Source organism: Protobothrops mucrosquamatus, unplaced genomic scaffold, assembly GCF_001527695.2.
Source record: "Protobothrops mucrosquamatus isolate PMUCROS unplaced genomic scaffold, P.Mucros_1.0 scaffold3219, whole genome shotgun sequence".
Lineage (NCBI taxonomy): Eukaryota > Metazoa > Chordata > Lepidosauria > Squamata > Viperidae > Protobothrops > Protobothrops mucrosquamatus.
In genome coordinates this window covers 18,911-44,233 of record NW_015389216.1, presented here as the reverse complement: position 1 = coordinate 44,233, position 25,323 = coordinate 18,911, and the positions used below count along the sequence as shown (strand labels likewise).

At 43.9% G+C, this 25,323-nt stretch overlaps 1 protein-coding gene across 1 annotated transcript in view; it reads left to right on the top strand.

Moving 5' to 3' along the window:
• The first annotated feature begins 311 nt into the window (after positions 1–311).
• Positions 312–25,323, top strand: part of ZNF512B (zinc finger protein 512B) — a 35,304-nt gene continuing 10,292 nt past the window's right edge. Inside the window, exons 1-11 of the mRNA XM_015826647.1 lie at positions 312–435; positions 2,335–2,414; positions 6,729–6,857; positions 8,591–8,769; positions 10,446–10,702; positions 12,758–12,829; positions 14,433–14,588; positions 18,753–18,877; positions 20,356–20,448; positions 22,562–22,663; positions 24,316–24,486. Of these exons, the coding sequence (XP_015682133.1) occupies positions 312–435; positions 2,335–2,414; positions 6,729–6,857; positions 8,591–8,769; positions 10,446–10,702; positions 12,758–12,829; positions 14,433–14,588; positions 18,753–18,877; positions 20,356–20,448; positions 22,562–22,663; positions 24,316–24,486 (1,488 nt within the window). The remainder of the gene's footprint in view (positions 436–2,334; positions 2,415–6,728; positions 6,858–8,590; positions 8,770–10,445; positions 10,703–12,757; positions 12,830–14,432; positions 14,589–18,752; positions 18,878–20,355; positions 20,449–22,561; positions 22,664–24,315; positions 24,487–25,323) is intronic.

The window sequence follows — 25,323 nt, the reverse complement described above, 5'->3', positions numbered from 1 at the left end:
AGTCCACAAGTCATAAAAGAGCCAAGGTTGCCTACCCCTGGTCTGGTGGATGCCACTTTAGAGGAGCAAATTGGGAGACCTGTATCTTCACCCCTGGCTTAGAAGTTGCTCAAAAACTGCTGGGTCATTACAAGAGACCTGATTCTGGTCTAAGATTGATCCAGCAGGGCTGTTAATGAAGTTCTGAAGAAGCAGCAATGGGTTAAGGTCCAACTCTTTGACCTCCATCCCAGAAGGTTAAACCAACCCCCCATCCCTTGTCTGAATGTCCAGATTCTTTGAGATGATACCCTTTCTTCTTTCTTCCAGCAATGGCAGACCCCTATACCTACAGAGTTGGAAAGAAACTCGCAGGATCCAGCAGGACCAACACGGAGAGAGAAAGCAGCAAGGCAGACCTGAAGGTTCATACAGCCTACGAACAGTCTAACCTGGGTAGGCATTAAGTCTTCCAAGTGGGGTCAAGGCAGGTCAACTTTTGAATCCAGGGATAGGCATTTGCAACCCCCATAAAATTTTTGCCAATTTTTCTGCAAGCGGAACAGAACTCAGTAAGTCCACCATTTGCCCGGAAAATTCTATGGAAACCGTCTCAAAGATTTCAGGTAGGGCGCCCAACAATAAGAATACCGGTTGCTGAGGCAGCCAATAGCAATAGCACTTAGACCAGTGGTTCTCAACCTTTTTAATGCCGCAACCCCAACCGGTCGTAAGTCGAGGACTAAACCAGTCGTAAGTCGAGGACTAAACCGGTCGTAAGTCGAGGACTAAACCAGTCGTAAGTCGAGGACTAAACCGGTCGTAAGTCGAGGATTTTCCCTGCCCGGGAGCGCCGCGCATGCGTGGTTTCGCCCCCTGCGCCGGCCGAGGCGTAGCTGGCAAGTGGCAGAGACGGAGCAGGCCGACCACCAGCTGGCCCAGCCCAAGGGAGGTAAGGCACCCGCCGGAAAAGGGGGGAAAAAATGGCGGACAAAAAAAATGGCGGACAGCCTTGCTTGGCGACCCCCGTGAAATGGTCGATCGACCCCAAATGGGGTCCCGACCCACAGGTTGAGAACCACTGACTTAGACTTATATACCGCTTCACAATGCTTTACAGCCCTCTTTGGGCGGTTTACAGAGTCAGCCTATTTGCCCCCAACAATCCGGGTCCTCGTTTTACTGGCCTCAGAAGGATAGTCAACCTTGAGCCGGTCAGGATCGTACTGCTGGCAGTGGGCAGAGTCAGCCTGCAATACTGCATTCTAACGTTAATTCCAGGTTGCTTCTCTCTTTGATTAGTTGGCATCCATGTTTTTGTTCCCCCTAAAATAATTTTACTGCTTGTCTTTGGGTGGCATGAAGCTAGATACAGGGTTTTTTTCTTAATTATTTTATTTTGATCTTTCAGTCTTTAAAACGATGGCTGTGTTCAAACAGTGTCGCCTTAGGTCAGATCGTACCAGATGTATTTCTATTTGATTTTTTTTTTTTTTTGAGGGCTTAACTTTTTGTGCAAAACTGGACCGGCTAATTTATTGCTCAATGTGCAGCTTTGGAAAAAGAGTCAATTGAGAAACCGGGTTAAGAGTATTGTGCAAATGTAGGTAACGTTGTCTCTTCTCTGGCAAAGCGCTCACAGTCTGCAGTAAAGGATGCGTTGTGTCAACATTTTTAGAATTGAATATTAATAAGGAGAATATTTGCAGCTCAGGGTTGAAATGACGGGTCCTTGATGCTCTCTGAGCTTGGATTTTTTTTTTGCAGATCCTTCATTACCTAAACTAGGTAATATCATCAGTGTCGGAAAGGATTGCCGTTTGCTCTCCTTCCATTCTAACCTTGATGATGTTACCTAGTTTGGTAGTGAAATGTCTGCAAGAAAACAACTAAGCTCAGAGAGTACCAAGGACCCCTCAGAATTAAATACAGATAGTCCTCAACTTACAACAGTTCACTTATTGACTGAAGTTACAATGGCATTGGAAAAAATTACGGCCTTTTTTCACATTTATTACCGTTGCAACATCCTCCGTGGTCACGTGGTCAAAATTCAGACGCTTGGCAACTGACTCGAATATAACTTCGGTCACTGTTGTAAGCCGAGGATGACCTGTAGCGCAAGATCAGAAGATAGGAGAGTCCTGGGCCATAGAATCAGCGAGGGTCAACACAACTGAGTGGGTGTCATCGTAATTGTCATCCTCAATAAACCTCTTGTGGAACCTCAAGAGAACGTTGCGTTCCCCAACCACGTCTTGCCACGATGCGGATTACATTCTCACATGAAAACTTATACATCATTGATCGCTGATGTTGATTTCAACATTTTTTTTCTTCTCCCTTTCTTGGCAGGAAATGCAATGCACGACAAAACAGAAAGCAAACGGAAAGGAAGGCCCAAGACGGAAAACCAGGCCTTGAGAAATATTCCCGTAAGATTTTAATTGTATTTTCTGTCTTCCTCGGCAACGGGAGAAAAAGAACGGTCTTGAATGGCTGAGCATTCCTTTTCGCGTAGGATGGCTCAGGAGACGGGGAGTTTAAATTTGTTAGAACATAGAGTCATAGGGCTGAAAGGGAACCCAGAGGTCTTCTAGTCCAACCCCCTGCTTAAAGCAGGGGTCTTTATACCACCCGGGTTAAATGGTTGTCCAGTTTTTCCTTGTAAACCTCCAGGCGGTGAGTTCTAATCTCGCCTTAGGCACACAAGCCTGCTAGGTGATTTTGGGCCAATCCCCCAAAGACGGCGAATTCTAGTCTTGCCTTAGGCGTGAAAGCTGGCTGGTGACTTTGGGCCAGTCTTTCTCTCAACCCAGCTCACCTCTCAGGATTGTTTTGCGTGGAAAATAGGAGAAGAATAGAGTATTAGGTATGTTCGCTGCCTTGAGTTACTTATGAAATAATAAATGTGGGATAAAAATGGAAAGAAAGGAAGGAGGAAGGGAGTGAGGAAGGGAAGGAAGGAAGGAGGGAGGGAGGGAGGGAAGGAAGGAAGGAAGGAAGGAAAGAAGGAAGGAAGGAACGAAGGAAGGAAGGAAGGAACGAAGGAAGGAAGGAAGGAAGGAAAGAAGGAAGGAAGGAAAAAAAAGATTGACCGCAGCAGCATCCAATGTTCAGAAGAAAATAGAAAAACACATATACTTAAGCAGTACCCAGTCCCACTTGCCCAATCTGTCATGTTCCACATATGTTGGATTCCAATTCCCATTTGCCCTAGGCAGGATGAGGATGATGGAACTTGTAGTGCACCACTGCTGAGGACGTCCAGCTGTTTTTAAGTCGCAGCAGAGGAAACACGCTATTTAGATTCATGTGTGATGATTAATTTCATGGATTACGATGAGCCCTTGGATTGCTTACGGTAAAGCCTGTAGCCGTTGGATAAAAAAAAAAAAAATCTTCTGTTTAACCCACTTTCGTTTATTTGCTCCCTGGTGGAAAAAGCAATTTTTTTTCCTGCTTCTGCCATGGATCTATCGCTCATTCCCGGTGAAGAGAATTCTAGAGGACTGTTTCTCAACCTTGACAACCTGAAAAGGTGCGGACTTCAACTCCCACAATTCCTCAGTCAGCCAAGCAGGCTGAGGAATTCTGGGAGTTGAAGTCCGCACCTTTTTGGGTCATCATGGTTGAGAAACACTGTCCTGGAGAGGAAACATTGCGTCGCATCTTGTAGCAACATTGAACCTCAGGATCTTAAGCAATAATTAAATGCTCAGAGGAACTCCCACCTATTAAAACTTTATTAATGATTGCTTAAGCCAATAGAATATTCGTAGCTCAAGATTGACTGTGGGCCCTTGGTGCTCTTGAACTTGGTTGGGTTTTTTTTCCCCAGATGTTTCATGACCCAACTAGGTAGCATCGTCTCAGTGGTGGGATTCAAATATGTGAAAAAAAATAATAATAGTAAAGTTGGAAGGGACCTTGGAGGTCATCGAGTCCAACCCCCTGCTCAGGCAGGAAACCCTATACCATTTCGGACAAATGGCTGTCTAGTCTCTTCTTAAAAACTTCCAGTGTTTGGAGCATTCACTGCTTCTGGAGGCAGGTTGTTCCACTGGTTAATTGTTCTCACTGCCAGGAAGTTTCTCCTTAGTTCCAGGCTGCTTCTCTCCTTGATTCATTTCCATCCGTTGCTTCTTGTCCTGCCTTCAGGTGCTTTGGAGAATAGCTTGACTCCCTCTTCTTTGGGGCAGCCCCTGAGATATTGGAACTCTGTTACCTAGTGATGATGTTACCTAGTTGGATAATGAAACATCTGCCAACCCCATTCCCTTCTAACACTGATGAAATTACCTAGTCGGGTAATGAAATGTCTGCAAGAAAAGAACGAAGCTCAGAGAGCACCAAGGACCCCACAGTCGTCGTCGTCGTCGTCGTCGTCCTCCTCCTCCTCCTCCTCCTCCTCCTCCACTCCCCAAATCTCACTACGCTCTAGCACTGATGTTGTCACCTATTTGGGTCATCAAATGTCTGCAAGAAAACAACCAAGCCCAGAGAACATCAAGGACTCCACAATTGCTTAAACGTTACCCACAGACACACTTGCTCATATTGTTCCATTGCCAGATAGCCAGGTAGGGAATGGAATTTGGGGAAGACAGAACAGTTGCTGGAATTGGGTCTGTCTAGTTTAATGAAGAGAAGGACGAGGGGGGACATGATAGCAGTCTTCCAATATCTCAGGGGCTGCCCCAAAGAAGAGGGAGTCAAGCTATTCTCCAAAGCGCCTGAAGGCAGGACAAGAAGCAACGGATGGAAACTAATCAAGGAGAGAAGCAACCTAGAACTAAGGAGAAACTTCCTGACAGTGAGGACAATTAACCAGTGGAACAACCTGCCTCCAGAAGCTGTGAATGCGCCAACACTGGAAGTTTTTAAGAAGAGACTGGACAGCCATTATTATTATTATTATTATTATTATTATTATTATTATTATTATTATTATTATTATTATAGTGGATAGTTGTGTACACAGGTAGTTGTGTCCTCCAATAGCTTTTCCTTTATCTTTCCTTTATCTTTTGCCCCCCCCTCATTCCACCAGCCTTCCATCTCACATCAGGTTGCTGGGTTCAAACATGACTTTCTGTATCTAATTGCTGTTTCAAAATTCTTCTTTGAAGACTTCTTTTCGTCTCGCTTATTCTCACACTCACCTAATTTCTCACGGGCAATGTTTCTCAACCTTGGCAAACTTTAGGGCTTTAGTTCCCAGGAATACCCCTCCAATCTGTACGGACTTGTATGGAACTCCCCACATTCCCTCACCAGCACAGGTAGACTTCAACTCCCAGAATTCCCTTCTAGCATGTGTGAACTTCCAATTCCTAAAACAGTGGTGGCGAACCTATGGCACGGGTGCCAGAGGCGGCACTCAGAGCCCTCTCTGTGGGCACACGTGCCGTCACCCCAGTCCTAGGCCTTCAGCTGGGTTTTATAAAACCTTTTCGCTTTAGGCCTCCGTTGCCATGTGCAAAAAAAAAAAAGATTCAATCAATCAGTCAATTTCAACTTCTCGCGGGAAAAAAAAAGAACTTGCAAAGTTGGAATTGATTGATTGAACTTTTTAGTCCCACCCAGTCTGCCGTTACCACCGCAGCCACGCCCACCCAATGGGCCACACCCACCCAATGGGCCACACCCAGCCAATGGGCCACACCCACCCGGCACCCGACGATGCATAAGTGGGTTTTGGGTTGCAGTTTGGGCACTCAGTCTCTAAAAGGTTCGCCATCACTGTCCTAGAATTTACCCACCTGCAGAATAATAATAATAATAGTAATAATAATAATAATAATAATAATAATAATAATAATAATAATAATAATAATAATAAAGTTGGAAGGGACCTTGGAGGTCATCTAGTCCAACCCCCTACTCAGGCAGGAAACCCTACACCATTTCGGACAAATGGCTGTCCAGTCCCTTTTTAAAAACTTCCAGTGTTGGAGCATTCACTGCTTCTGGAGTTGAAGTCTGTGCACCTTAAAGTTGCAAAGATGGAGCTAGGCCAGGGTGAAGTTTTAGTTATTCTGCTTCTTGCAAGATTTGAGTTTGTGTAATTATCCCTGCATGAGTCTCTGTTCTTGGGTTGCCTCCTCCTGTTCCCCAGAGCAGGAATCTTTGCCTTTCAAGCCCAGAATTCCCCCACTAGCATATGTAGACTACAACTCCCAGAATTTGCCCAGCTGTGGAACATCTTAAAGTTATGAAGATTGAGCTAGGGCAGGGGTAGGCAACCTTGGCTCTTTTATGACTCGTGGACTTCAACTCCCAGAATTCCTGAGCCAGCCATGCTGAGGGGAAAGGGGGAGGTTTCCAAGCTGAGCCATGCTGGCTCAGGAATTCTGGGAGTTGAAGTCTACGAGTCATGAAGGGGCCAAAGTTTCCCCCATGCTGGCTCAGGAATTCTGGGAGTTGAAGTCCACCAGTCATAAAAGAGCCAAGGTTGCCTACCCCTGAGCTAGGGTGAAGTTTTAGTCATTCTCTTTCCTCCAAGATTTTAGTTTGTGTAATTTATCTCTGCATGAGTCTCTGTTCTTGAGTTGGCTCCTTCTGTCCCCTGGAACGAAAATATTTACCCTTCATGGCTCAGTGGAAAGCCTTGGGTTAGCTGGAGATCAAGCTGAGGAAGGCAGCTGCGCTATTTTTTAGTCTTTCTGGCCCTCTTTTCTTGATTTTTTTAAATTCCTTTTTTCTCTCTCTTTTTTTCCCTCATTTTCTGGACTTTCTCCTCTCAGCTGCCTCTGATGAATCAATGGAAGGATGAATTTAAGGCTCACTCCAGGGTGAAGTGTCCTAATTCGGGCTGCTGGCTGGAGTTCCCAAGCATCTATGGCTTGAAATACCACTTCCAGCGGTGCCAGGGGGTAAGAAAAATCAGACCTGCTCTCCTAGTTTGGGGACCACCTTCGTTGCAACTCTGTGGATGTGTACAGGTAGTCCTTGATTTACGACCACAATTGGGATTGGATTTTCTGTTGCTGAGCAAAGCGGTTCTTGGTGAGACACCCAATTTTTACAACCTTTTCTCAAACCAGGGCAATCTGAAGATGGGTGGACTAACTCCCAGAATTCCCCAGCCAGCTCTGATGGCTGGGGAATTCTGGGAGTTGAAGTCCATCCGTCTTCAAGTGGCCAAGGTTGAGAAACATGGGTCTAGAAAGGGTTTTGCTTGGGCTTCAGTTCCCAGAGTTCCTTAGCCAACATTGCTGACTAGGGAATTCTGGGAGTTGAAGTCCACGAAGCTTAAAGTTGCCAAGATTGAAAAATGCTGGTCTAGGTAGGCCAAAGGAAGGGTCAGCGGCTTTGACCTGCTAGTTAATCTTAACATTACCACTAGGTTTTTAACTCATCTGTTTAAGTGTGTTATATGAACTCATCCTCAAGTAAGGTAGAATGCTATGGATGTCTCAAAACTGATTTATTTTTATGCAAGGGCTTGCAGACTAAGCTTAGTAAAATTCATGCTGTTAGCCAAATTGGATTATCAAAATTGGACAGCAGAACCGGTGTTTTGTCTAGAACAGCTTCCTCCCGCAACCTGGCAGCCCTCTACATATGGAAACTTCAAGTCCCAGAATTCTCAGCAGCAGCAGTTGTGACAGCAGAAGAGAATTCTGGGACTTGAAGTCCACCTGAGGTTACCCAGGTTAAGAGAATTAACCCAATCTAAAAGATGGATATTTTTTATTTTATTTTATTTTATTATTATTTTATTGTATTTGTTGTATTGTATTGTATTATTTTATTTTATTATTTTATTTCTTTTATTTTATTATTTTATTTTATTTTATTTTATTATTTTATTTTTTATTATATTTTATTTTATTTTATTATATTATTTTATGTTATTTTATTATTTTTTATTTTACGTTATTTTGTTATTTTATTTTATTTTATTTTATTATTTTTTTATGTTATGTTATTTTATTTTATTTATTTTATTTTATTTTATTATTTTATTTTTTTATTTTATGTTGTTATTTATTTTATTATTTTATTTTATTTTATTATTTTATTTTTTATTATATTTTATTTTATTATTTTATTTTATTATTTTATTATTTTATGTTATGTTATTTTATTTTATTTATTTTATTATTTTATTTTATTTTATTTTATTTTATTTTATTTTATTTTTTATTATATTTTATTTTATTATTATTTTATTTTATTTCACTTTATTTTACATGTATTTTATTATTTTGTTTATGTTTTTTTATTTTATTTATATTTCATATTTTCTTAGCCGCCCATTTCTCTCAGAGAGGGGCTGTGGGTGGTATTCAATAGAATCCATAAAATTATATTAAAATCAGAATTAACTTAAGATCAGAACGTTTTTGAAATTGTAAAAATAATTTTGTAAAATTTCAAAAAGTCACAAATTCCAAAATGGGGGAGGGGGGTTAGCAGTTATTAATAGAGGCGGGAGCTCGCCGTGGTCAGCCCCACGGAGGTCTGGGCCTCTGTGTTCCTCACACAAGGCTGCACAGCCACGTTTTGACCCCTTTGCAGAAGCCAAGAGATATATTGCGTTTTTTCCCCTCTTTTGCTCTATTTCCACTGCCTTCTTTCCCTTTTTCTCTCTTCCTTCTAGGGCGCCGTTGTTGAGAAACGCACCTTCCCCTGCCTGTACTGTGAAGCTGTCTTCACATCAAAAACCCAGCTGGAGAAACATTGTCTCTGGAACCATTTGGAAAGACCGTTGCCGGCAGCCGCCCCCCCAGCAGAAAACAAAATGCAGAAGGCAACCAGCAAGGGGGCAGGGAAGAAAAGGTAGGGGCCAGGGCCTCTGGAACAAGAGGAGGGGCTAGGGCAGGGGTAGGCAACCTTGGCTCTTTTATGACTCGTGGACTTCAACTCCCAGAATTCCTGAGCCAGCTATGCTGGCTCAGGAATTCTGGGAGTTGAAGTCCACGAGTCATAAAAGAGCCAAGGTTGCCTGCCCCTGGGCTAGGGGAAGCTCCTCCCCCTGACCGCATGGATCTGGAATGATCACCGGCAGTCAAGCCTTGATGTAGGAGAAGGCATGGTAGAATCTGGGGGCGGAGTCAAAAGAGGTATCAGTCTAGCATCTCTACATAGCCACAAGCAAACTGAATCCAACTCTCTTTGAATTCCATTGACCCTAGTTATCTCCTAGCAGGCGCTAACCCTTAGTTGAGAAGATTCCTGCGCGTAGGCTTTTAGCAATAAATCAGTTGATTTGAACCTTCATGGGGATCTGGTTTTTTTTTTTGCACCTGATAGTTCCAGCCATAACTTTTACAAGATAGTTTGGCTCAAAAGGAAGCCGAACAAAACAGATTCACCTGAATCTGAGATTCAGCTGCATTATTGCGGCTGCCATCTTGAGTTTTTTTACACACACACACACACCCTACTGATGCACCTGGTCTCCATTAGCTAAGTATTAAGGAAGTGCTGCAGTTCAGCCTCACCTGAGTTTCTGTAGGACAAGAGACTGGACAGTCACCTGTCTGAGATGGTATAGGTTCTCCTGCTTGAGCGGGGAGCTGGACTAGAAGACCTCCATGGTCCCTTCCAGTTCTATTCTATTCTATTCTATTCTATTCTATTCTATTCTATTCTATTCTATTCTATTCTATTCTATTCTATGATCTGTCTATTCTATTCCATTCCATTCTACTCTACTCTACTCTACTCTACTCTACTCTACTCTACTCTACTCTACTCTACTCTACTCTACTCTACTCTACTCTACTCTATATACTCTATATTCTATTCTATTCTATTCTATTCTATTCTATTCTATTCTATTCTATTCTATTCTATTCTATGATCTGTCTATTCTATTCCATTCCGTTCTACTCTACTCTACTCTACTCTACTCTACTCTACTCTACTCTACTCTACTCTATTCTATTCTATTCTATTCTATTCTATTCTATTCTATTCTATGATCTGTCTATTCTATTCTATTCTATTCTATTCTATCTATTCTATAATCTGTCTATTCTATTCTATTCTATTCTATTCTATTCTATTCTATGGGCTGGGCAACGATGGGCCCTTTACAACTTGTGGACTTCCACTCCCAGAATTCCTGAGCCAGCATGGCTGGATCAGGAATTCTGGGAATTGGTCCACAGGTTGTAAAGGAGCCATGGTTGCCGACCTCTGCTATAGGAGAAAGAGTGGCAGAAGCTGGGGGCGGAGTCAAAAGAGGAACCAGCCTACAATCCCAATGTAGTCAAGAGCAGTCTGCTTTTGACTACATTGGGATTGTAGGCTGGTTCCTCTTTTGACTCTGCCCCAGCTTCTGCCACTCCTTCTCCAAATCTTTTGAATTCCATTGACCCGTATCTAACCTTAGCGGAGAAGATTCCTGCGAATGGGCTTTTAGCAATAGAGCAGCATCACTGCACCTGGTTTTTCGCACCCGACTCTTGCCGGCCTTGACTTCTCCTTCAACCTGCCTTTTGCCCTAGAGCTGCCGAACGGACCGTGACCCCCTCCCTTCACCCCAAACAAGCCAAGGTGGAGAAGGCTGTCGCCTTGCAGCACCCCGAGAACGGAGAGCATGCGGCCGTGAGCAAAGGCATCCGGGTTTTGCAGACCGCTGCGGCTGGAGGCGGGGAAGGGGCTGCAACTCCGCTGGGCCAGACGCCGGGCAGCCGTGGCTCTAAACATCAGGCCAGCAGACAGGCCTATAAGCAGGAGGAAGACCCCGAAAGGATGAAGCACAGTAAGATTAGAGCAGCATTTCTCAAACTTTTTTTGGGGGGGGTGGGCAGAGGCACCCCCTTTCCTCTGAGTTTAAAATTAGAAGGACAAGTGGTGTGGGGTCGCTTGTGTTGTGGCATGGAACGATCTGATTTCTAAACTGACCAATCATCAGCAGAACTGCCTACCTTTAACCCAAGGGTAGACAACCTTGGCTCTTTTCTGACTCGTGGACTTCAACTCCCAGAATTCCTGAGCCAGCATGGGGGAACTATGGCCCCTTCGTGACTCGTGGACTTCAACTCCCAGAATTCCTGAGCTCATGGCTCAGCTTGGAAACCTCTCCCTTTTCCCTCAGCGTGGCTGGCTCAGGAATTCTGGGAGTTGAAGTCCACGAGTCAGAAAAGAGCCAAGGTTGCCTACCTCTGGCCTAGGCCGCTTTATGACTCATGGACTTCAACTCCCAGAATTCCTGAGCCAGGATGGCTCAGCTTGGAAACCTCTCCCTTTCCCCTCAGTGTGGCTGGCTCAGGAATTCTGGGAGTTGAAGTCCACGAGTCCTAAAAGACCCAAATTTGCCTACCCCTGCTTTAGCCAAAGCCATTACAGGTGATCCTCAATTTACAACAATTCATTTAGTGACCGTTCAACGTTACAACGGCACTGAAAAAAAGCGACTTGTAGCCATTTTTCACACTTATTAGAAAAAAATCCCCAGGGTCACGTGATCAAAATTCTGGCAACTGGCATGTATTTATGACGGTTGCCCTTACCCAGGGTCATGTGATCCCCTTTTGCGACCTTCTAATGGGGAATCCAGATTCAGTTAACAACCGTGTTACTAATTTAACAGCCGCAGTGATTCACTTAGCAAGGGGGGAAAAAAAGGCCGTAAAATGGGGGCCAAACACACTTAACAACTGATTTGCTTAACAGCGGTCATTTTGGGCTTTAATTGTAGTCATAAACCGAGGACTACCTGTATACCTTTATTGTAAAAGTAAACTCTGCTGGTTGATTTTGCAGTATCTTCCTTATTTGGGGCGGGGCATCCTTGAAATTATCCTGCCTGGGTCACCAGCATTTGGAAGTCTCAGCTCCAAACATTGTGGAAAGATGATGCATTCTCTTTTGTGTTGTTATTTTCTAAACCCAAGATTCTAGTCCTTATGTTAAGGAAGACAAATTTGGAACCTGTATGGATAGTAACTAGCGAAACCTCAGAAGCTCAAGAAGGCTAAGGAGAGATTTCTGGGCTGGGGGTGAGGGTAGTGATTGTGCACCCCATTTTATTAATTGATTTATTGAATTGCCGAATTTCTACTCAAATGTGAGCCAAAGACTTGAATAGCCCAAAAAACAAATTAGAATTAGAATTATTAGAATTAGAATTATTAGAATTAGAATTATTAGAATTAGAATTAGAATTATTAGAATTAGAATCAGAATTAGAATCAGAATCACAATTATTAGAATTAGAATTATTAGAATTAGAATCAGAATTAGAATTATTAGAATTAGAATTATTAGAATTAGAATTAGAATTATTAGAATTAGAATCAGAATCAGAATTAGAATCAGAATCAGAATTATTAGAATTAGAATTAGAATTATTAGAATTAGAATCAGAATCAGAATCAGAATTAGAATTATTAGAATTAGAATTATTTGAATTAGAATCAGAATCAGAATCAGAATTAGAATTATTAGAATTAGAATTAGAATTATTAGAATTAAAATCAGAATCAGAATCATTAGAATTAGAATTATTAGAATTAGAATTAGAATTATTTGGCCAAGTGTGATCAGACACACAGGGAATTGGTCACTATAAAAAGAGTAGAACCACAAAAAAACAATAAAAATAGAGAACGGAGAGGGCATGATAAAAGTCAGAAGTCAAACTGGATTTATTGAATCTAATAATTAGCTTTAATGCTGGTTATTTTGTTCTCTCTTTTCAAGGCCATCAGTTGAGGAATAAATTATGCAAAACCATGTGCTAATTGCAGAAAAGTGACTCAACACCCAGGGGTTTGACCAAAGTTTTATTTCTGTTTTCTCCTTTTTGAGTTAGGAAGGAAACAGAAAACGCCTAAAAAGTTCACTGGAGAACAGCCATCCATCTCAGGAACGTTTGGATTAAAAGGTAAAAACAAAAGGTGTCTCTCTTTTTCCTCCCTCACCAATAATCCTAAATAATAACTCAATAACACGGGAATGTTTGAACTCTTTTATCTGCAAAGGCGAGGGGGTGGGTCCCTCTTCATCCATTTTTCTGGCACAAAATTCTTTGTATCTTTGGTTCATGTGGACTAGAAACCTATCTCGTTTGGGGGCTGTTGGCGGTTTGTTGCATGTCTCTGGTAGAAAGTTTTTCAGCATCTGCTACTTCTCTCTCTCTCCTTCTCCATTTCTGACTTTGGCATTGCGCCCTTTCTTGAGCTGGGCGGACTTCCTCACGGTCCCTCATATCTCGGTCACTTCCCCCAGCTGGACAACTGCAGTGCGCAGTGCATGGGACTGCCCTTGAAGACTATCTGGAAGTAACAGCTGGTGCAGAATCTTCCAGTGTGCTCAAATGTTTGGTGCCCTTTGGTGCAGATCAAAGTGCTGGTTATTACAGACCTCTACAGATAGTCCTCAGCTTATGACGAGTCTCCAAAAGCTAGGTACAGTTGGCCCTGGTTAATATCTGGAAAGGAGACCACCAGGAGATCCCCATTGCTATCAGCCAGGCTGGGAAACCAAAAGCAAAGATGCCACTGGTTGAGCCCCACTGGAAAACATCTTATGGGGCTGATATTGGACCAGGGACTCAAAGAGTTTCTGAATGCTGGGCTTTTGCTTTGCAGCAGACACGTTCTGTTTAAATTTGGTTTAAATTTTAAGAAAAATGGAATGGATTAGGCCAGTGATGGCGAACCTTTTAGAGACTGAGTGCCCAAACTGCAACCCAAAACCCACTTATGCATCATCGAGTGCCGGGTGGGTGTGGCCCACTGGGTGGGCGTGGCCCACTGGGTGGGCGTGGCTGTGGTGGTAACGGCAGACTGGGTGGGACTAAAAAGTTCAATCAATCAATTCCAACTTTGCAAGATCTTTTTTTTTCCGCGAGAAGTTGAAATTGACTGATTGAACCTTTTGGTTTTTTTGCACACAGCGGCAGAGGCCTAAAGCAAAAAGGTTTTATAAAACCCAGCTGAAAACCTAGGACTGGGGCGACAGCGTGCGTGCCCACAGAGAGGGCTCTGAGTGCCGCCTCTGGCACCCGTGCCATAGGTTCGCCACCACTGGATTAGGCCCTTTTTTCTTTCAGAGAGATCTAGAGATCAGCGTGCAGCCATGTGTGACCTTCCTAGGAGATTATACCTGGTTCTTCTAAGCGAGACTGGGGGGGGGGGGTCCTTGGTGTTCTCTGAGCTAGCTTGTTTTCTTGCAGACGTTTCATGACCAAACTAGGTAACATCATCAACACTGATGAAGTCACCTAGTTTGAACTGCAAGAAAACCACCAAGCTAAGAGAGCACAAAGGAAGCCACAATCATTGGCCTTCCTCCTCCTCCTCCTCCTCCTCCTCCTCCTCCTCTCCACATCCCACACTCCCTTCTAGCACTGATGATGTTACCTAGTTTGGGTCATGAAATGTCTGCAAGAAAACCACCCTGCTCAGAGAGCGCCTCATTCCAACCCGCAGCCAGAAACTGCCCAACGCTCACCCCTTCCAGAATTAATTTCTGCTTTTCAACAGGGCTGGCGAAAGCAGAAGACAAGGCTAAAGCACACCGCGCAAAGAAGTTGGAAGCTTCCCTCCTCAGCGGTAATACCGAAGATCGTAAGAAAAAGCTGACAGGATCCAGTGTGAAAAAAGAAACCACCACCGTATCAATAGCTCATTCAGCTGCAGGTAAGATTGACCAGGATGCTCTGTTAGTAGCAATTCCCTTATTTTGCTGGTTGGCGTTTTTGAAGCTTGAGCACTTTAAGATTTGTGGACTTCAACTCCCAGAATTCCCCAGCCAGCCATGCTGGCTGGGGAATTCTGGGAGTTGAAGTCCACAAATCTTAAAAGTAGCCAAGTTTCAGAAACATTGCGTTAGGTTGATGGTAGCTTGTAAACTATTTGATTTCCCCCCCAGTGGCTTTTATGGCCCGTGAGCACTTTAACCTTGGTTCCTAACCAGGTTAATCCCCAAATCATAGAATTGTACTGTCAAATGGGCAGCATTTGGGGATACCCAGTCCTCTCTCCCCAAACCTTTATAAAGATACCTGATTTTAACAGCACTGTGCAATTACAAGTATTCCTCGACTTAAGAACCATTTGTTTAGTGACCATTCAAAGTTACAACGGCATTGAAAAAAGTGACTTATGATCATTTGTTACATGACTGTGGTAGCATTCCCCACAATTAAGTGAACAACATTCAGACGCTTGTCGACTGGCTAATAATAATAATAATAATAATAATAATAATGATGATGATGATGATGATGATGATGATGATGATGATGATGTTGGAAGGGATCTTAGAGGTCATCTAGTCCAACCCCCTGCTCAGGCAGGAAGCCCTATACCATTTCAGACAAATGGCCGTCCAATCTCTTCTTAAAGTCCTTGACTTATGACCACAAAATTCGGTTGCTAAGTGAGACATGTTAAGTGAGCTTTGCCAATAATAATAATAATAATAATAATAATAATAATAATAATAATAATAATAATAATAGTAGTAGTAGTAATAAAAAGTTGGGAGGGACCTTGGAGGTCATCTAGTCCAGCTCAGGCAGGAAACCCTATACCCTTTCAGACAAATGGCTGTCCAGTCTCTTCTTAAAAACTTCCAGTGTTGGAGCATTCACCGCTTCTTGAGGCAGGTGGTTCCACTGGTTAATTGTTCTAACTGTCAGGAAGTTTCTCCTTAGTTCTAGGTTGCTTCTCTCCTTGATTAGTTTCCATCCGTTGCTTCTTGTCCTGCTTTCAGGCGCTTTGAAGAATAGCTTGACTCCCTCTTCTTTGGGCAGCCCCTGAGATACTGGAAGACTGCTATCCTGTCCCCCCTCGTCCTTCTCTTCATTAAACTAGACATACCCAATTCCAGCAACCGTCATTTGTATGTCTTACCCTCCAGGATGGTGGTTAAGTGTCTTTTACGGCCTCCTGACAGGCAAATTTGATGGGGAACCCAGATTCACTTAACAACCGTGCTAATATCTTAACAACTACATTGACTCTCTTAACAACTATGGCATGAAAGGTTGTAAAATGGGGCAGAATTTATTTAACAACTGTCTTGCTTAGCAACACAAATTTTGGGCTTGGTTGAATTAGCTGTATCAAAATTTGATAACTGCTCGACTTCTCCTTAATTGAATCCCGGTTCACCTTTTCACCTAAGATAAACCCCGTAAAAATGTCAAAATATAACAACAGCAAAATTACTCCCAAACAGCCTGTCAAGATTGCTATCTGCTTTTCAATAGGCACCAAATGGGTAGAAGCAATTAAACCTGACATCCATGTGGATATATCCTTTACTATGAATTTTGTCTGCACACTGAAAACTTGGGTTATTTTTCTTTTCCTGCCTTGGAAAACTGTAAAGTTCCTCGGTTCGTTGGCCCTCAGATTCCCCCCTTCCTGCCTTTTGAAATTTTGGCAAATAATCTGTAGACCTTTAAAAGTCAAAATATGTTTCTCTGGGATCAGCCCAAAATATATTTCTCTGGAAAATCTCTTACTGAACTGAAAACAGCTGGATTTTCCAAATAAATACATCAGCAACTTCTCCTAGCTAGCCAATTCATTTTCCCAGATTTTGTATCTGAAATTGATGTCATGAATAACTCCGCAAGCCTACATTGATCCATGGATGGGAGTTAAGCCAACCCCATATTTAGTGTTGCTACTTCATAATTTCTGTAACTGCTGGCCTGCCATTGATTATTGTGTTTTTCAAGAATGTTGTGATTTAAAGCAGAATTATGTCAAGGGTTTTCTTTCCTTTGTAGGGGTTGTGTTACAGCAGGGGTCTTCAGACTCGGCCCTTTTATGACTCGTGGACTTCAACTCCCAGAATTCCTCAGCTAGGCATGCTAACTGAGGAATTCTGGGAGTTGGTCCACGAGTCATAGAAGGGCCGAGTTTGAAGGCCCCTGTGTTACAGGAATGATTGTTTTGATTTTCAGATGCTTAAGTGACTTCTAATCCAGCCAGACAATTTGGTTATTAGCTAAGTTAACCTAGAAGTAAGGAGAAACAGGGGTCTTCAAACTTGGCCCTTTTATGACTTGTGGACTTCAACTCCCAGAATTCCTCAGCCAGCGTGCCTGGCTGAGGAATTCTGGGAATTGAAGTCCACAAGTCATAAAAGAGCCAAGTTTGAAGACCCCTGAGGAGAAACTTCCTAATAGTGAGGACAGTTAACCAGTGGAACAGCTGGCCTCCAGAAGTTGAGGGTGCTTCATCATTAGAGGTTTTTAAGAAGACTGGACAGTCATGGGAGGTAACCAGTCTGCCGCAGGTTACCTCCCATCGGCCGGTACGCTCCCACAGAGTGGGTCTCCTCAGGGTGCCGTCAGCCAGACAGTGCCGGCTGGCGACCCCCAGGGGGAGGGCCTTCTCGGTGGGAGCCCCCACCCTCTGGAACGAACTACCCCCAGAGATCCGGGTNATCCCGGATCTCCCCTCCTTCCGCCGCGCCCTAAAGACATGGCTTTTCCAACAAGCGGGATTGGCCTAGGGAATTTTAGTGGGGTTTTTAAGGGTAATTTTAAGGGTAATTTTAACGACTAGGCCTTTACAAATATTTTCTTTTAAATCTGGTTTTAATATTGATATTTGTTGTAATGTTGTTTTATAAGGCTGTTAGCCGCCCTGAGTCCGGTGAGGAGAAGGGCGGGATACAAATCAAATTATAAATAAATAAATAAATAAATAAATTTGTGAGAAATGGTCTAGGGTGTCCTTTTTGAGCAGGGGGTTGGACTAGATGACCTACAACAGTGGTGGCGAATGTATGGCACGGGTGCCAGAGGCGGGACTCAGAGCCCTCTCCGTGGGCACGTGCACCATCGCCCCAGTCCTAGGCCTTCAGCTGGGTTTTATAAAACCTTTTCACTTTAGGCCTCCGCCGCCATGTGCAAAAAAAAAAGGTTCAATCAATGAGTCAATTTCAACTTCTCGTGGGAAAAAAAAAAGATCTTGCAAAGTTGGAATTGATTGATTGAACTTTTTAGTCCCACCCAGTCTGCCGTTACCACCGCAGCCATGCCCACCCAATGGGCCACACCCACCCAATGGGCCACACCCACCCGGCACCCGACGATGCATAAGTGGGTTTGGGATTGCAGTTTGGGCACTCAGTCTCTAAAAGGTTCGCCATCACTGACCTAGAAGGTCCCTTCCAATTCTGTTATTTTAAGTTACCGTAAATAAGAACTTCAGCTAGTCCTCGATTTATAACAAGTCATATAGTGATTGTTCAAAGTTATAATGGCACTGAAAAAAATGACTTATAACTGGTTTTTACACATGACCATTGTAGCACTTCCTTGGTCACCAGGAGACAATGAGTTCTAGTCCCGCCTTAGGCATGAAAGGTGGCTGGGTGACTTTGGGCCAATCACCAGGAGACGGTGAGTTCTAGTCCCGCCTTAAGCATGAAAGCTGGCTGGGTGACTTTGGGCCAATCACTGGAGACAGTGAGTTCTAGTCCCGCTTTAGGCATGAAAGCTGGCTGGGTGACTTTGGGCCAGTCACCAGGAGACGGTGAGTTCTAGTCCCGCCTTGGGCCAGTCACACACTCTCTGAACCCAACCCATCTCACAGGGTTGTTATGGGGAAAATAGGAGGAGGAAAGAGTATTAAGTATGTTAGCTGCCTTTAGTTACTTATTAAAATAACAAAGGCAGGGAAATAAATAAATAGAAACAAACGAGAACGAAAGCAACACTATACTACAGATTGGTCCTGAAAAGTCAAAATGGAGCTCTCGAATTAAACCAAAAGTGAACCCCCTCACTGTTGAGCCTGACCAGCATTCATGGCTTGTCTTTTTCTCTTCTCCAGCAAGCCCTGAGGAGCAGTGGCAGCGGACAATCAACGAGAAAGGAGACGTCGCTTGCCCGACCTGTGGCATGATCACCCGGAAGACGGTCCTGGGTCTCAAGAAGCACATGGAAGTCTGCCAAAAAGTAGGGAGCTGCACACTCCCCATTAAAATGTCGAGGAACGAAACCCGTGTTCTGCAGCTGCGGATTGCTTTCAATGGGCCCACGCTGGCCCAACACCAGCTTTTGTCCTGTTCCTTTGGGCTACACCAGGGTTTACGCCTGGGCCATTGACTCTGAATTCCAGGCCCCTGGAATGGGCATCACAATTGCTGGGTTGCGGCAGTTTAATATACGACTAATCCTCGACTTACAACAGTTCATTTAGTGACCGTTCAAAGTGACAGCGGCATTGAAAAAAAAAGAGACTTATGACCATTTTTCATACTTATGACCAGGGGATCTTCAAACTTGGCCAATTTAAGACTTGCGGACTTCAACTCCCAGAATTCCTCATCAGGCACGCTGGCTGAGGAATTCTGGGAGTTGAAGTCTACAAGTCATAAAAGGGCCCAGTTTGAAGAGTCGTGGTTTAGGACTACATACCTGTATTACATTCTTTATGAGGGGGAAAAAAGCAGAAATCTTACCCTTGTTCTACATTTAGTGATAATTCCAGCCGCGGAGCCACAAAGCAGCCAACAAAAATCTGAGCTAGGCCTCTATCTACTCTTTTTTTCCAGAATATTCCTTCAAGATTTCCTCAGAATACTCAATACCTGCCTTATATATTCTATAGCCGGGGTCTTCAAATTTGGCCCTTTTATGACTTGTGGACTTCAACTCCCAGAATTCCTCAGCCAGCGTGCCTACCTGAGGAATTCTGGGAGTTGAAGTCACAAGTCACAAAAGGGCCAAGTTTGAAGACCCTTGCTTATGACCGTTGCAGCATCCCCATGGTCTTGTGATCGAAATTCAGTGGGCTTGGCAACCGACTCATATTTATGACGGTTGCAGTGTCCCGACTTACCACCCCAATTGAGCCCAAAATTTCTGTTGCTAAGTGAGACATTTGCAAAGTGAACTTTGCCCCATTTTATGACTTTCCTTGCCACAGCTGTTAAGTGAATCACTGCAGTTGTTAAGTTAGTAACACGGTTGTTAAGTGAATCTGGCTTCCCCCATTGACTTTGCTGGTCAGAAGGCCGCAAAAGTGTATCACATGACCCCTGGGACACTGCAACCGTCATAAATACGAGTCAGTTGCCAAGCACCTGAATTTTGATCATGTGACTACAGAGATGCTGCCATGGTCATAAGTGTGAAAAACAGCCCAAAGTCACTTTTTTCAGTGTGGTCGTAACTTTGAACGGTCACTAAATGAAGTGTAATACCTGCATTTTTATTATTTCACTGGGATCATAAACTATTCCCCATTTTGAGCAACTCTGAATAGCATTCATAAGCTGGCTTAAAAACAACAAGAGGATAAGCAAAAAACAGATGTACAACAGTGTCACGTATCCCAATTAGTAGTGTTAGGTGTAGTTTGAGAAAAGGAAAATCAAATCCGCTCTAGATTTCTCGGTCTGAAATATATTTATTTTTCTCCTTTGTTTTAGTTGCAGGATGCCTTGAAATGCCAGCACTGTAAAAAACAGTTCAAATCCAAAGCAGGGCTGAATTATCACACGATGGCAGAGCACATGAACAAGGTATGGAGTTTCTGCACGTAGATCTATGTCAGGGGTAGGCAACCTTGGCTCTTTTATGACTCGTGGACTTCAACTCCCAGAATTTCTGAGCCAGCGACACTGAGGGAAAAGGGAGAGGTTTCCAAGCTGAGCCATGCTGGCTCAGGAATTCTGGGAATTGAAGTCCACGAGTCATGAGGGGCCATAGTTCCCTCATGCTGGCTCCGGAATTCTGGGAGTTGAAGTCCACGAGTCATAAAAGAGCCAAGGTTGCCTACCCCTGGTCTATGTACAATGCAGATTGTGCATGTAGAAGGCAGGATACAAAGTAATGAGGGGAAGCTCATCAGAGGAAGACCCAGCCTGGAAATGAGGAATTTTCGGACAATGAGCACGATTAATCAGTGGAACAGGTTGACTGGGGAATTTGGGGAGTTAAAGTCAACAATATCACCAGAGTTGGAAGGGACCTTGGAGGTCTTCTAGTCCACCCCCCCCCCCCTGCTCAAGCAGGAGACACTATACCATTTCAGACAAATGGCTGTCCAGTCTCTTTTTAAAAGCTTCCGGTGATGGAGCACCCACAACTTCTGGAAGCAGGTTGTTCCACTGATTAATTGTTCTGACTGTCAGGAAATTTCTCCTTAGTTCCAGGTTGCTTCTCTCCTTGATTGGTTTCCATCCGTTGCTTCCTGTCCTGCCTTCAGGTGCTTTGGAGAATAGATTGACTCCTTCTTCTCTGTGGGAGCCCCTTGTAGCAGGAACACTACTATTATATCACCCCTTCCTTCTCTTCATTAAATTCAACATACCCAATTCCTGCAACCATTTTTCAAACCTTTTAGCCTCCAGTCCCTTAATCATCTTTGTTGCCCTTCTCTGCACTCTTTCTAGAGTCTCAACATCTTTTTTATATCATAGTGACCAAAACTGGATGTAATATTCCAAGTATGGTCTTACCAAGCCATTTTAAAGAGGTATTAACACTTCCCATTATTTTGATTCTATCCCTCTGTTGATGCAGCTTAAGATTGTACTGGCTTTTCTGATGGCTGTAGCACATGGCTGGCTCATATTTAAGTGATTGTCCACATCTTAAAGATGCAGAATTGAGAAATACTGCTCCAATCCAACATTTCTCAACTGGGACAACCTCTGAGTGACTGGACTTCACTTCCCAGAATTCTCATGAGTAGCCAAGCTGCCTGGGGAATTGTGGGATTTGAAGTCCATATACTTGGAAATTGCCGAAAGTTAGGAAATTCAGTGCTAATTTTTGTCTTCGACTCTAGAGCAGGTTGTTGCAAACTGGTACAGTTGAGCCAGCAGTGTGCTGCAGCTGCCAAAAAACCCAACACAGTGCTAGGCTGCATTAACAGAGGGGTAGCATCAAGATCACGTGAAGTGTTAATACCACTTTACAATGCCTTGGTAAGGCCACACTTGGAATACTGCATCCAGTTTTGGTCACCATGATGTAAAAAAGATGTTGAGACTCTGGAAAGAGTGAAGAGAAGAGCAACAAAGATGATCAGGGGACTGGAGGCTAAAACATATAAGGAAAGGCTGCTGGAATTGGGTATGTCTAGTTTAATGAAGAGAAGGACGAGGGGGGACATGATAGCAGTGTTCCAATATCTCAGGGGCTGCCCCAAAGAAGAGGGAGTCAAGCTATTCTCCAAAGCGCCTGAAGGCAGGACAAGAAGCAACGGATGGAAACTGACCAAGGAGAGAAGCAACCTAGAACTAAGGAGAAACTTCCTGACAGTTAGAACAATTAACCAGTGGAACAACCTGCCTCCAGAAGCGGTGAATGCTCCAACACTGGAAGTTTTTAAGAAGAGACTGGACAGCCATTTGTCCGAAATGGTATAGGGTTTCCTGCCTGAGCAGGGGGTTGGACTAGATGACCTCCAAGGTCCCTTCCAACATCATCATCACTATCATCATCATCATCATCATCATCATCATTATTATTATTATTATTATTATTATTATTATTATTATTATTATCATTATCATTATCATTATCATTATTATCACTATCATCATCATCATCATCATCATTATTATTATTATTATTATTATTATTATTAGAATGTCTAATTTTTGCCCCCTTATTTCTTCTTTCTAGAATGCTCCTGTGGAAGCTGCTGTCCCTCTCAGTGAACTGGGAGACAGGGAAAGGCTGAGGAAAGTTCTCAAGCAGATGGGAAAACTCAAATGCCCAAACGAGGTATTGATTTTGCTTTTCTGCCAGAATGTTTGCCTCACCTGTATGGATGGAAGAGAATATGTGTAGCTCAGGGCTGAACTGTGGGGTCCTTGGTGCCCTCTGACTTTGGTGGTTTTATTGCAGACATTTCATGACCCAACTAGGTAACATCATCAGTGCTAGAAGGAAGGAGGAGGAGGACTATGGGGTCCTTAGTGCTCTCTGAACTTGGTGGCTTTCCTTCAGACATTTCATTACCCAACTAGGTAACATCATCAGTGCTGGAAGGGAGTGGGGTTTATGGAGAGGAGGAGGATTTTAAAAAAAATATTTATTTTAGACTTTTTTCCCTGTCTTTGTTATTTTTAAAAATAACTCAAGGCGGTGAACATACCTATTCCTTCCTCCTATTTTCCCCATAACAACTCTGTGAGATCAGTTGGGCAGAGAGGGAATGACCGGCCCAAAGTCGCCCAGCTGGCTTTCACGCCTGAGGCAGAACTAGAACTCACTGTCACCTAGCTTCTAATCTAGCACCTTAACCATTAAACCAAACCGGCTCTTTGGCCAGGCTGGGGAGGCAAATTTTGGCCTGCCCTTTGTAAAAAGGGCACCGTTAACAGTTCTCAAAGCAAACGGGTAACCCAGCTCTCCCTTAAAAAGTGGTTGTACCAAAAAACCAATATGTCAACGCTGCTAACATCGGATGTTCTTGCTTTGACAACATATAGAGAGGCAGCCATTTTCCTTTATGTTTTACTCTTAGAATTAGAGTTTAGGATTAGAAGATATTGGGGGGGGGGGAGGAGAAGGAATGTGTATGGGAGTTTAGTTAGACATAACAATATTGTAACTAGGGTGAGAACCAAGGTTTTTTTAAATAAGAGATGATAAGAAATGGCGGGTTGAAGAACTATGACAGTTAATTGGAGGAGGGAATTGTGCTTTGATACTATGTGCTCAGGGGAGGGGAATTCAGATTTTGGCTTGGCCTATGTACGTGCTGATGCTATGCTACTCGAATAAAGATCCTTTAAGGCAGGGGTAGGCAACCTTGGCTCTTTTATGACTCGTGGACTTCAACTCCCAGAATTCCTGAGCCAGCCATGCTGAGGGAAAGGGAGAGGTTTCCAAGCTGAGCCAGGCTGGCTCAGGAATTCTGGGAGTTGAAGTCCACGAGTCATGAAGGGGCCATAGTTCCCTCATGCTGGCTCAGGAATTCTGGGAGTTGAAGTCCACGAGTCATGAAGGGGCCATAGTTCCCTCATGCTGGCTCAGGAATTCTGGGAGTTGAAGTCCACGAGTCATGAAGGGGACATAGTTCCCTCGTGCTGGCTCAGGAATTCTGGGAGTTGAAGTCCACGAGTCATGAAGGGGCCATAGTTCCCCCATGCTGGCTCAGGAATTCTGGGAGTTGAAGTCCACGAGTCATAAAAGAGCCAAGGTTGCCTACCCCTGCTTTAAAGTAAACAATGCCTAGAAGTACTTTGAAGAGTTTCATCTGTCGGAACCACGACACACTATTTCTGTGTGTTTTTTTTCCTCCCCTTCTGCTGCTTATTGTCTGTGGACGATTTAACATTTTTAGGCTGTTTTAAAGGATGGACTCGACACCCTGAAAACCCTTCCATCCTTGCTGACCGCCAGCCATTTCTTATTTCTTATATCTTCAGGGTTGCGTGGCCACTTTCTCCAGCCTTATGGGGTACCAGTATCACCAGAAGCGATGTGGGAAGCATCCCTCGGAGGTGGAGAAGCCGGTCTTCGCCTGCCCGCACTGTGGAAAGGCTTACAAATCTAAAGCTGGACACGACTACCACATCCGCTCCGAGCATCCGGCAATGGTGAGCCTCTAAGCCTCCCCCCCCCCGGTTTCCTGGTCGCCAAGGCTGGGCTTGTTATTTTGACGAGCGTTACAGGGTTAAGTCCTCGACTTAACGGCCACAAACTGGGGCCGGAAAAATCCCATTGTTAAGCAGCACGGCCGTCCCACGAGACAGGATGTGACCTGCTGTTGTGACCCTTTTTTTTGTCACGGGTCGTTAAATGCATAAGGTGGTCGTTAAGCAAACCCAGGTTTCCTCCAGGATCGCCAGCTGCAAGTTGCCGCCGCACGACCGCAGGAGGCCGCGATGGTCCTAAATCCGAGCCGGGTGGCCAAGTGCCCGGATTTTGATCACCTCGCTGCCGTTGCTAAGTGAATCCTAGGGTCGTTAAGCGAATCAGGCTTCCCAAAATTGATGTTTTATTGGAAGCCAGCTGGGAGGTTTGTCCTGGGTTATCACAGGACCTCCCCAAGATGTTGCAACCCCCATTTTGATCACATGACAACGGGGAAGCTGTAAAGGTTGTAAGAGGATGAGTCGTAAGTCCCTTGATGTTAAGGCAGTTTGCAGAATCTGGAAACATAATAATAATAATGATAATGATAATAAAGTTGGAAGGGACCTTGGAGGTCATCTGGTCCAACCCCCTGCTCAGACAGGAAACCCTATACCATTTCGGACAAATGGCTGTCCAGTCTCTTCTTAAAAACTTCCAGTGTTGGAGCATTCACCGCTTCTGGAGGCAGGTTGTTCCACTGGTTAATTGTTCTAACTGTCAGGAAGTTTCTCCTTAGTTCTAGGTTGCTTCTCTCCTTGATTAGTTTCCATCCGTTGCTTCTTGTCCTGCCTTCAGGC